Source organism: Castanea sativa, chromosome 9, assembly GCF_040712315.1.
Source record: "Castanea sativa cultivar Marrone di Chiusa Pesio chromosome 9, ASM4071231v1".
Classification (NCBI taxonomy): domain Eukaryota; kingdom Viridiplantae; phylum Streptophyta; class Magnoliopsida; order Fagales; family Fagaceae; genus Castanea; species Castanea sativa.
In genome coordinates this window covers 44,914,821-44,927,375 of record NC_134021.1, presented here as the reverse complement: position 1 = coordinate 44,927,375, position 12,555 = coordinate 44,914,821, and the positions used below count along the sequence as shown (strand labels likewise).

Below are 12,555 nucleotides of genomic sequence, written 5' to 3'. Positions count from 1 at the left end.
TGGGTTTGGGATGGATTGACGACATTTTGCCATCCATTATGAGGCAAAGATGAAACAAATAAGGGAGGGAAAATTATGAAAGTTCTAAGAGAGCAAAAGTAATAGCACTCATATCATTTGGTGTATAGTAGATAAACGTGTAAAATTTAAACAATTTTGCTTAGAAATGACCCATATCAATCCGTGTATAATTACGTAAATTTATAAAAATTTTACAATAACCGTGTAAATTTACATTGACACTATTCATTTTGCATTTAGTTTTTATCATTTATTTATGTATCTTAAAGACGAAGGAAGAGAATAAGTAGTGGTTGTTGTATGTAAAAAATAGAAAAACAATTTTTAAAAAAATCAAGAAAATTTGATATTTTAATAAAATATAGCATAAAATAGATAACTTGATGTGAGAGTTTTGAAAAATAAATATATAAAAAATTAAATTCTTATACTAAAATAAACAATATTTTTTACAAGAATTGATGCGAATACTCTAAATATTTTGAACATAATAATAGAATGATATAGAACGAGGTTGGATATTCAATCAAGGCAATATTTACCCCTATACTTTTGGTAATATGACCTAAGATATTACAATTCACATATTGTTCAAATAAATTTCAAATTCTATGAACAAAACCCAAAATTTTTTTTTTCCCCACTAATACTACCATAAATTATCTGAAACTAAAAATTAAAAAAGAAAAAATCCAAGCGAGTTGCAAAATTAACCGCTAGTCTTGCAAATTTATACAGCTACCTATCCAGAGCGTGTGCTACAGTTGCTGATCCCAACAAACAAAAAAAACGAAACGCCTCATTATAACAGGCTAACCGAAAGTCCATTGTATGGTCTGAAACAAATGTGTGCTGCTGCCAACTCCAAGATAGGAATCGGACTCGGACTCGGATCCCCTACTTCTGTGTCGACTCAGCGAGTCAGACTCACAGCCATGTCCACCACCACCACTGCTTCAACTCCTCCTGCTTCCGCTGCACACATCCACAGCTTATTCCTCCTCAACTCCTTCTCCTCTCGCCCACGCGCTATCCGCTTCCTCTCTCGCCGTACTCGCCCACGCGCTCTCCTCGAAGTCCGTGCCTCTTCCTCGTCTACCTCTCCAGGTAAGTTTAGATTTCGCTTAAGGTGCTGTTTGGTTGTGCATTTTGGAAATAGTTTTTTTTTGAGGACAGTTATTTCAGTTAAATTGCTTTTTGGTTAAAGAATTTGAGTTGGTAAACGGACCTTCCTGCTTTCTTTAAAGATTGCTTTTTGTGTAAATGAGAATTTTAACGATAAATCACTTTCTTAAGGAAGCTTAAAATCAAGTTTTGGTTTAGAAAACTGGTTTTTAGTACCTTTCAAGATGGACTTGTGTAAATTATTGACTAAACCTACATTGTGTAATTTAGCTTATTTTTATATTTATTTACTAGTTAGTGTTAGCTCGTACAAGTTTGATTAATAGCGAGGATTGTTGTATAGTACGCTCTGCGACGTATAATTAATGTGAGTCATAATATATATAATTCACATTGTGTCAGATAAATGTTTAGTCACTATGTGACGATTCAAATAACCGTTCGTAGTTTTAGTCATATGACTCAATTAAATAATTTAATAAGTTGTGTATGATTTAATACATGTATATGGTTTTATGATTCGCCACATAATGGGAACGCGTTTAATTGAGTAGTATTTTTTGGACATTTTAAAAAATTTGTCAATGGAATTTTACTTAAAGCAACTATGTTAATTATTTTCATTTAATTATAAAGAGAAAATAATAAATAAGTAGAGGGCGGGAATCTGGCTCAATTACAGTGTATTGGACACAATTTTTATTATGATATGATATAATTTAGGCATGATCTTATATAATATATGATTTTACTGTAATTTTTTTGGTGACAATTACTAAAATGATTGATAATTATATAATTTTATTACTCTCATAGGGTATAAAGAGGTCTTAGAATTTTTATGTGAATTTATGTTTGTTAATAGTGAGCCATTGAGGGCAGGAATGGCAAAGATTTGAAATTTTAATGGTTTTAATTAAAATGGTTTAAAATTTAGGGTTTAATTTGAAGCAATCCCAAACTATAGGAAAATTATGTACTTTGCCAAAGTTTTTAATAAAGAGTAGCCACTTGGTGCGATCACGGGTTCTAAGACCCGACTTTTATTATATAGTATATGATTTGTGAGCTTTATTTATTGCAAGTTTGCTGAGAATTTGTCAAATGTGCTAAATAATTTTATTAGAAATTATTGGAATTTTAAGGTGGGCAATATTTTGCAATAAAATTATGCATGTACTTGTGTTATATTGAGAACTTGTTACTAAACTAGGTGGAATTACCGAATTCGTTGATAGGAGGTTCATAACGAACCTTATTCATATGTCATTAAACCATTCAGTTGAGTTGAGTTAGCATGACATTAAACCATTCAGTTTCTCTTGTGAGCCCTATGTTTAAATTGTTGTTTAAATATGCCTACAGACCTTGGTTACATCCTGACATTTGTGGCATTGATTAAACATTATAGATGTGAGCACATAATTGTGATATTTGGTTTACTACAATATACTGTTATGTTTTACTTTCTTTATGCCCTGATTGATTTACCAAAGGCATCTTAGCTTAAGCTAGGATTGGATTAGGTTCCTCTTGCTTCTTTGGATGCTGTAAATCCCTTGGTTTGAAATGAAAATCTGGCTTCTCAATTCAGGGTTATGCTTCTATAAAGGAGTTTTTTTGTTATTTATGATAACTATCAAAATCTAGGGAATGATTGTTTTGCTATTCTTGCAGCCAAAAATATCGAGAATGTGGTTATTATAGGTTCAGGTCCTGCAGGATACACAGCAGCAATATATTCAGCTCGGGCTAATTTGAAGCCTCTAGTGTTTGAGGGATATCAAGTGGGTGGTGTTCCTGGGGGACAGTTGATGACTACCACTGAAGTCGAGAATTTTCCTGGGTTTCCAGATGGAATAACTGGTCCAGATTTGATGGACAGGTATAGTAAACATACATGATATCAATTTTTCTTTGGACTGTTGTCATGTTTTGTTATTAATTTTTGGCATAGGAAGATGCAATTTCAAATAGAATCTTGACATTTGGTATTGTTTAGGATGAGACGGCAAGCAGAGCGTTGGGGAGCAGAGTTGTTCCAAGAAGATGTGGAATCTATTGATGTAAAAAGCCGTCCTTTTACTGTGCAAAGTAGTGAACGTAAGGTGATATATTATCTTTTCAGCAGGTTGTTTATATATCTGTTGAATTAATTGCATACTTCATTACTGAACTTCCAAATTGTTTAGTAAAGAACAACTTGATTTGAACTGTTTCTTTGAATCTGCTCATCAGAGATGACCTTTTATGAATGTGATTCCAGTAAGTTCTTTGTAAACCATGCATCTTGATTCATGCATCAACTGAGCACTTATCTTGTCTTGGTCATAATTGTCATTAAATCGGTGGGGCATGAGTAGAACATGATTTGTCAATGTGGTATATTCTAGAAAAGGATATATACATTTGGAACATGACAGTAATATTCACTTCTAAGACAGTTATATACAACATATTTCTTTATGAATATATAGTCTCCTTGAACATTTATGGGTTCTTTTGCCAATGGCCTTTGGGTTATTTAGCACCTTCACCACTTATAGCCATGGTGAGGTGCTGGTCGAGGTTGGGGGTTTGGGTCCCCGTGGCTGCATGAGTAATATTACTAAGCCAAAAAGAAAAGAAAAAAAAAAAATCTATGGGTACTTCCTTCTCGTTCTCCTTTGGGTGTCATAATAATATCCCATTTGATGGAAGGATAACATTAATCATGAATTGGAAGTTTGGGGGGTGGGGGGGGGGGGAAGTTAGGAACCAATTTGATAGAGAATCAAAGTTAGAGGTATAATAAGTAATGAAGCCTACTTTTTATTTAAAAAATCAGGCATGATTGTTGGGATACAGAATAGATATTATCACATGTAGGGGAGAGAGAGAGAAGCAAGAAGAGCAAAATTTCTTGTTCCCTATATTGCATGCATTTTATATTATATATATATATATAATTTGACAATCTGTCATAGCCATTGTTAAAAATAGCTACATATCCCCTTCCATTATGTCCTCATTAATTAGTCTATATGTTATGCGTATAGGCTGTCAATCCTCATTTCTTGGTTATATAAAGAAATCTGGTTGGTTCAATTTTTGTGAAGGTTCATTTTTTTGCTCTTGTTTATATCTCAGGTTAAGTGCCACAGTGTCATTTTTGCCACAGGAGCTACTGCTAAAAGGCTCGGGTTGCCCCGTGAAGATGAATTTTGGAGTAGGGGAATTAGTGCTTGTGCGATTTGTGATGGAGCATCACCATTGTTTAAGGGCCAAGTTCTTGCTGTTGTTGGTGGAGGAGATACAGCTACTGAGGAAGCAATATACCTAACTAAATATGCTCGTCATGTTCATTTACTTGTACGTAGAGACCAACTAAAGGCTTCCAAAGCAATGCAAGATAGGTGAGTTCTGGTGGCCCTTCCTTCAATGTTGTTGTTTTGAAGTTATCATTTACTTGTACAGTTACTGAAGTTCTTGTTTGTGCTACTCAGTCTCATTGTCAGTTTGTGTCTCATACCATATATAAAATGTAGTGAAACTTCTCATTATCTGAAAGATTGTCTTTGTCCTTTTACTAGCTTATTTATCTATTAATTTATAGTTTCTTATGATGTATCTATCTTTGTTCCTTTTTTTTTTTTTTTTCCTGCCACATGCTCCTTAGTAATTTCATGGGACCTTCCAGTTGAGTCTATCTGTCTTAATCTTTGTTCCTTTATCCTTTATCCGTTTTTTTTTAATACATAACTCTGTCTTAATTATTATTTTTCCTTTTGTGAGCAAATAGATTGATGGTGAAGTCATAGGTTCAATCTTGTAAAGATGCATGAGTTGGTCTATCAAGGGTGGGGGGAAGAAGAGGGCACACAAATTTCCCACATCCTCACCTAACACAGATCGAGACTCGTAGATGCCACTAGGGAGATTGATAGAACCATTTGGTCCAGGGTCAAATATTAGAAGCATAGGCTGCTTGATCTGGATGGTACATGGATTTGGAGCTGTTGAAAATATGATTAAAAAAATCCTATCTGATTGAGCATTTGGGATAGGAGTCAGTTTGTCATGGTATTAAAGGAGGTGAGTTTGAGTTCAATACTTGTGTCTAATCTACCTCCCTTTTTGAGAAAAATTAAAATTTCAATGTGTTGGACTCCACTCATTTAGAAGGAGCTTGGGCCTATACACAAGTGAGAGTGTTCGAATAATTATTAAATGATCAAACTAACTCATTTCCTATTGGCTTAAAGTTTTTGGATATGTGGTTTATTAGATACATACAACCCATGTAGCTGGAATTTGATGAGTTACTTTAAAATGCAGGTTCCTATGTATTTATAATAAAGTAATTGATAGTTAAAATCATCTCTGAATTCATTTTTTCTCTAGACATTGGGGAAACTTGTTTTATATGGATTTTGGAGAATATGACATGCTTTCTGTTTACATTTAGGTCTTGATGAACTGGGCCTTGCATGTCTTCCAAGAAGCCCTCTCTAGTAATTTTCAGTCCATTGTGTTCTAAAGCTTTTCTTTGTTTAAGAGGGAAAAAGAGAGGAAAAAAGTGGGTGGGGGGGATTTGAGGAGGTCAAATTTGACACTTTAGGATTTAATTGTGCCCCATTGATAATTTTGCTACTGGGTACAAGGATTATAAAAAGGGGAACATTGGTTTTTATTGATAAATAGTAATTAGCTTTAACTTCATAAAAATTGACTTCATGAACAATGCTGGCCTTGAGTGGTTTTATAAAACAATTTATTTGTTGCAAGTGGCAGCTAACTTTTGTACCTATGCGGTTGGGGGCATCAAATAACACCAATTAGATTATAGCATATCACCTTTAAATTTCTTTGTTGTTTACATGATTGATTTTGGTCCTTTCTAACTTAACATGGCATGTTGCAGAGGGTAGTGCATTGTAATGTGTAGGAAGGTAGTCTTGCTTATAACAGCATTTTTTACACAATCTTTAGTGTGATGCCCATCATTGAAGTGATAGAACTTTATATTTTTACCTGAATTACCATGCAATAATTTCTATTGTTTAAATTGTCTAGTGAGAGCCACTTCAAAGGATGTTAAATCTCATTTATGCCAAACCTTGTGTCTTATGGGACTTGTAATGGCCCTCTGCCTTGACACTAATTATAAGCCACTGTCAATTTCTTAGTAGTGGCTAATAAGTTTCAGTTTGTGGTGGTCTGTTTTTTTGGCTGCCTTTTTGCTGGTGAATTATGTACTAATGAACAACTTTTATGTGAGTTTTCAACTCCCTGAATGTTTGCTTAACAGGTTGATTATCGCGAATGTTTCAGAGTGTACAACAATCCCAATATCACCGTGCACTTCAATACAGAGACCATGGATATTGTTAGCAATACAAAAGGCCAGATGTCTGGAATTTTACTTCGAAAAGCTGATACTGGGGAGGAATCTGTGCTTGAGGCCAAGGGGTTATTTTATGGTATAGGTCATTCACCAAATAGCCAGTTGTTGGAAGGCCAAGTTGAGCTCGACAGATCTGGGTACGTGTTAGTTGAAGAGGGTACTGCAAAAACTTCAGTTGAAGGTGTATTTGCTGCTGGAGATGTACAGGTAATCCTCTTCTGAGTTAGCATTTTTATTTCTTCACTTTTCAATTGGTCCAGGACCTGTCAAGATTTATTGTGTCTCCCAGATACCTTACCCTAGCCTCTGGCCCAAACGTTGCAACAGTTCAACTAGTGGTCATCTTGTTGGTTCAGAAATTGTATTGATTAGATATGTAATGACAAAGCTTGTGTCTATTAATTATTGCTTGTTGGATTTATGAAGAATCAGGATACATTCAAGGAAATTCTTTGAACAAGTTGGGGAAAACTTTGTATGAATGGAAGTGATGCATGTTACAAACTTTGTCATTTAATCAGTTTCTTGGCATGCCCCATTTATAGAGGAAAGAGATAGTGCAAGGCATTAGGTTTTAGCCTTCTGTTACATTTGTATTGGAAGCTGTGAATCTTCACAATGTCAAGAAAACCTCTTTGTCAATATTTCTAAACAACATAAATAATTGAATTTTATAGCTAAGCAGAAAGCACATCTGCCTATCAAGTTTAATTACATTGTCATTTGGCTGTTTAAGTCCAATCTCATCTTGTGATCTGAATCATCTGATTTTACCATATGTTTGTGAATCATTATCATAGTGGATAATCTTCTAATTCAAATTCTTGTTATCTTAATAGGACCATGAATGGAGGCAAGCTGTAACCGCTGCTGGATCTGGATGCGTTGCTGCTTTATCAGTTGAGAGATATCTTGTGAGCAAAGATCTCCTTATTGAGTTTCACCAGGTAATTGATGAGGTTCAAATTCAACTGTTCTACTTGTCTATAGACTCTAGAGATAAGAGTTCCTTAACATGTGCTTATCATCCCCATGCATTGGAAAACTGTTGTTAACATGACTCTGGTAGAGAACTTATAAAAAAAAGAAAAGAAAAAAAGAAGCTCCAGTGGAGAAGGGAATTTTGATTGCTTAAATACACAGAAAAAGCTGAACTTAGGATGTGCAAATAATTATCATGTGTAAGAGTTTGGTGCACATAATTTTTGTAAGCTTAATTCTTATAATAGCATTTGTTGGGACAAATATTGGTTAGCCTAGTGGTCAAGTCAATGCATTATCTTTCTTAAATCTGGTCAATTGTTTAATTTAACCATAGGCATATCTTAGTTAATGGTTGTATAGTAAACGTACGAAGTTATCGCTGCAAACCCCAAGACTTTATTACAGCCAGTGAAGCCATGGAGAGCAAAAGAAGTCTGCAGACCGCTTAGATGTAACAATGAGTAAAATCTCCTTGTGCTTTTGGACCCATGCTCATATTAACTACAAAGAGTGTTAAACTATTAGCAGGAGTAGAAATTTCCATGGTTTAGAAGTTGCAGTCTCAGCTGCAAAGTTGCCAATCACTAAGCTTACTATGCAGCTACAAAGGTTGTACCTGTTAACCATCCCTGTAATGTGGAATTGGCACAGGGAAGAGCAATAGACTGGTAAGTACACATTGGCGTGGGACAAAACTAAATCCAATACATAAATAAATTTTACAGGAAAGAAAAATAAAAAATAGATTACCCAGGAGTCAACACCATTGGAAGGTACCTAAAAGGGTGTCTTTCTTTTTATGTACAACTACTTGGGGTAGAATTCTTACCATTGACAATATTTTTCTAAGAGCTCTATTCCTGGTTAATTGCTGTTGCTTATGTTGTTGTGATGAGGCAAATGTGGATCATCTACTGTTCCATTGTAAGTATGCTTATGCTTTTTGGTGCGAAGTTATTTTGATGTTTGGGATCCAATGGGTGATGCCAAAGACTGTAGTCACTCTTCTTTTTGGATGGAGGAATTGGCTAGGGAAGCATTTTTCTAAAATTTGGAATATGGTTCCAACTTGTCTTATGTGGTTAATTTGGGGGGAACGGAATACTCGTATTTTTGAAGATACCATGAGATTTGCAGATATTTTGAAGTCTCAGCTAGTTGGGACTCTATTTCAGTGGTCTAGAATTTGGGGTTTTACACAATGTATTTTCATTTTTTATTTTCTACTTTCTGTTCGTATCTCTTCTTGAGTTACTTGTATTTTGTCACCATCGTGAATATGATGTTCTTTTTATGCAATAAAACTTTGATTACCTATCAAAAAAGGGGGGGAAAACACCATTGGAAGATTCCAAGAGAAATTTTATTAATCAACTAAACTGTAAATTGTCTCCATAGGAGTACAATACTGTGTTTATATAGACTAGTAGGACTAAACCTTAATTTTAATTGACATAGGAAAACACTAATTCTAATTGACTTGGGAAATCCCAATTATTGAATCACAAAAATGCCCTTGACTCTAGGAATTAAATAAAATACTAGTAACCTAATTAAATATGAAGATCTAAAATAAAATCCAATTGACTTCCAACATTAAAATAAATTACTTTTCACTTACCACATCAAACATATACCTATTTTGGACCCATGACCTCATCCCTTATCTTTCATCCCATTCTTGTTGGATGAGGAAGTGCCATTTAGGCTAGAGCTCATTGGCTCCTAGGAAGTTTAGAATTAATCGAGTAATTTTGGTTAAAAGGTTCTAAGTGTTGACCAGGGATGTTGATAAATTTTGGTTAAAAGGTTCTAACTTTTGTCTTAATGAATTTTCTTGTGACAGCCCCCAACTGAAGAGATTAAGAAGGAACTTACTGATAGGGATGTCCAAGCAGGCTTTGACATTACACTTACAAAGCATAAGGGCCAGGTACATGTTATTCCCAAAATGCTTGCTTCAATGTGAACTTTTATGTTAATGGAACGAAGCATTCCCATTTTTGGTTTTTCTGTATAAGTTGGCTCAGTGCTTACATTTTATCCCTCTCTTTCTTCAGTATGCATTAAGAAAACTGTACCATGAAAGTCCAAGGCTTATATGTGTACTATATACTGCACCAACCTGCGGTCCATGCAGGACTTTGAAGCCAATTCTTAGTAAGGTACATAGTTTGAAACCTGTTCTGCTTTTGCATTATATATCAATGCCAGCTAAGTTGTCATGGTAAATGATATCTCAGTTATGATACACATGATAGAACCTATTCTAGCCATGTGAAATTCTGGTAAAAGAAATTCATTATGTTGTATAAAATCTTGACGTGCATGCAGCATGTTGCAGATGACAATCTGTTAATAAAAGAGGAGATGGTAATTTAAAGAAAATTTGCTTGTTTCATATGTTGGGCATAATACAAATTACATTATGATCATAGTGACTCTCTAAGCCTTATTCCTCATACAACAGTACGATAAAGTGCCTCAGGAGAAGTGACAGACATATGGAAAAATAATGTGCCTTTCACTTAAAGCTTGCACAACATGAAAGGATGGTTGCAAAGTATGTCTATGTTATTTTTTTTCTTCTAGCATGGTTGATTCTAGGGCGTACCCAATCAGTTGGGAACTGCATCTCATAAGGAAAAGGTCACTGACTTTAATATTACTTCCTTAGGGCCAAAGTCATTCATCAACCCCCCCCCCCCCCCCCCCCCCCCAAAAAAAAAAAAAAAAACATTTATGGTTGAGTATGAATACTTTATAGGAATTTAAAAAAAAAATTATGAAGTTATATATATGTTGGGGTCAAGTTTCTCCTAGTGTAATTCTTTCTTAATATTATACCTCTTAATAACTTTGTATTGAATTCATATTTTGAAAATTCTAATGTTGGATTACACATTTTCTTTGTTTTTAACTTGCCAATTTATCAGATGGATGTTAGTTACTATCCAATCCAAAAACTCATGTTATATGTATAATTTTAAATTACAAAAAGCTTTGAACTTTAAACATTTTATACATGAGATAGTTTTTGATCTTTGGTTACTTCGATATTTTGCAAGCATGGAGTGTGAAAAGAGAAAATGTAATTGAATGATGGATTTGTCAAAATTCTCATCCAAAGCAAAGTTTGAAACCGGTGTAATATTAACAAGAGTTACATTAGGTGTAACCTAAACCTAACCATAAACCAAAAGGAGGAAGAAATGTGCACTTAAAATCCAAATATTGTAGCACAATGAATTTCTCTTGGAAGTTGGTGTTAGTTTAATAAGTAAAAGCATGAGCCAAAGGCAGTAGCATTAGTATAATATAGGTTTCATCATGTATCGAGTTTGGCTTTATAGATGGAAGATGCAGTACCAAGTACATGTAAATATAACATATCTTGATTTTCTGCATTGAATGCCAAATATTTTCCACCAGAAAAACAAGCCATTTTATAATCCTTAATGAATAAGAGGACATCTCGAAAAATTTCTTAAATCAGAACATGGCGAACTGCAGTACCAATATCCTTAATGGCCAACGTATCACGTGGAACCTTACCACTACTGCAATTGGTCCATACTTTAACTGTGGATTGTGAGTGGAAGTTGCATCTTGTAAGTGATTCACATATTCTGATAAAATTGCATAGAATATGGTATAGCCAAGTCAACTCAAGACCAGATATAGGGTATTACTAGGAAGAAATTACCAATGTTGTGTGAAGAGAATAAACAAGCAATGCTTCTCATGCATTATGGAAACTTTATGTTTCACGATTAATGGTTCATGATATATATTATTGAATGACTTATGAAGAATATGTCACACTTTTACTTAACTTCTGGTGGCAGGTGATAGACGAATTTGATCAAAATGTACATTTTGTTGAAATTGATATTGAGAAAGATCCAGAAATAGCAGAAGCAGCTGGAATTATGGGTACACCATGTGCGCAGTTTTTTAAAAAAAAGGAAATGCTAAGGTTGGTTATATATTTGTCCCACTGCATGTGTTTTCTTGGATTTATTTTATTTTATTTTTTGTTTTTTCCTCTCAGACTTAATTCTTTCTATCTGGTTATGTTTTTCTAAGTCTTCTTATTTTATTGGTCCAACTAAACACTTGAAATTCAACGGATCCCCCGTTTTCTTCTTTTTCTTCTTGGGACTATGACAGACAAACTCATTGTGTTAACGAATTTTTGTTGTTGCATGGAGGTGTTTTATTTGGCAAAATTTTGCATATTCATGTGAAATGTTATGATATTGGTACAGTACAAAAGTAGTTCTATTTTTTGTGTATTAGTGGTCGATTGATTTTGACTTTGAAAAGCTTTCTTTTCAATTTATGGAGAGGGAATTGGGGAAATTATCATCTTCTGTCGACTCTTTATGAATGTCTTTTGCATGAATCTAGTCCCTATTCTGCTTACGTAATTAGTGGTTCTCGGTTACCACTAACTGTTTTTAGTCTGATTATGCAGGACTGTGTCAGGGGTGAAAATGAAGAGAGAGTACACAGAATTCATTGAAGAAAATAAATGAGAGAATTTCAAATTGGGTGATGCTCTCATTTTGTGATCCAATTTTGTTCCTTCTAAAGAATCAAGTTGAATAATGCCTTCAATTTTTTCAGTTGTATCTCATATTGATCAACTACACTGTAAATTATTCAAGCAGAGCAACCAATGCATTAGTTACTGGTGTTGAATCTCTTTCTTTTGAATTTCAATGATTTTGTAAAGCTTTGAATTTCGTTCTCATATCAACTACTTGTTACTAACGAGAATAATTTGCAACAATGCCCAATTACAACCCTTTCGTTTTGATGGTTCCACCCCATTTGTAAATGTAGCTGTCCACGTGTCCTTTATTTAAGAGGGATGGTTGAGAAGCACGTGGATGTAGACATGAGTTCTACAGCCACAACAAAATTTTACAACATTTTCACAAGAAGTGAGGTGTCAATCCACCATAGCTGAAAATAAAAAAAAGATTATACTAGGACTCACTGGAGCTCAAAACAACAGTGTTGTAAAAATG

The 12,555-nt window shown here is 34.3% G+C and overlaps 1 protein-coding gene across 2 annotated transcripts; it reads left to right on the top strand.

The window, feature by feature from the left end:
- The first annotated feature begins 801 nt into the window (after positions 1-801).
- Positions 802-12,227, top strand: LOC142610875 (thioredoxin reductase NTRC). Of its 2 annotated transcripts, XM_075782843.1 has the most exons (10): positions 803-1,128; positions 2,824-3,031; positions 3,149-3,254; positions 4,276-4,541; positions 6,460-6,739; positions 7,372-7,479; positions 9,363-9,449; positions 9,577-9,681; positions 11,365-11,495; positions 11,997-12,227. In XM_075782843.1, the coding sequence occupies exons 1-10, from the start codon at positions 867-869 to the stop codon at positions 12,055-12,057; spliced, it is 1,614 nt and encodes a 537-aa protein (XP_075638958.1). In that variant the 5' UTR covers positions 803-866; the 3' UTR covers positions 12,058-12,227. The 2 variants fall into 2 exon arrangements, with proteins under 2 accessions (XP_075638957.1, XP_075638958.1); XM_075782842.1 differs by lacking the exon at positions 11,997-12,227 and having other exon boundaries at positions 802-1,128; positions 11,365-11,719.
- The last annotated feature ends 328 nt before the right edge of the window (positions 12,228-12,555 follow it).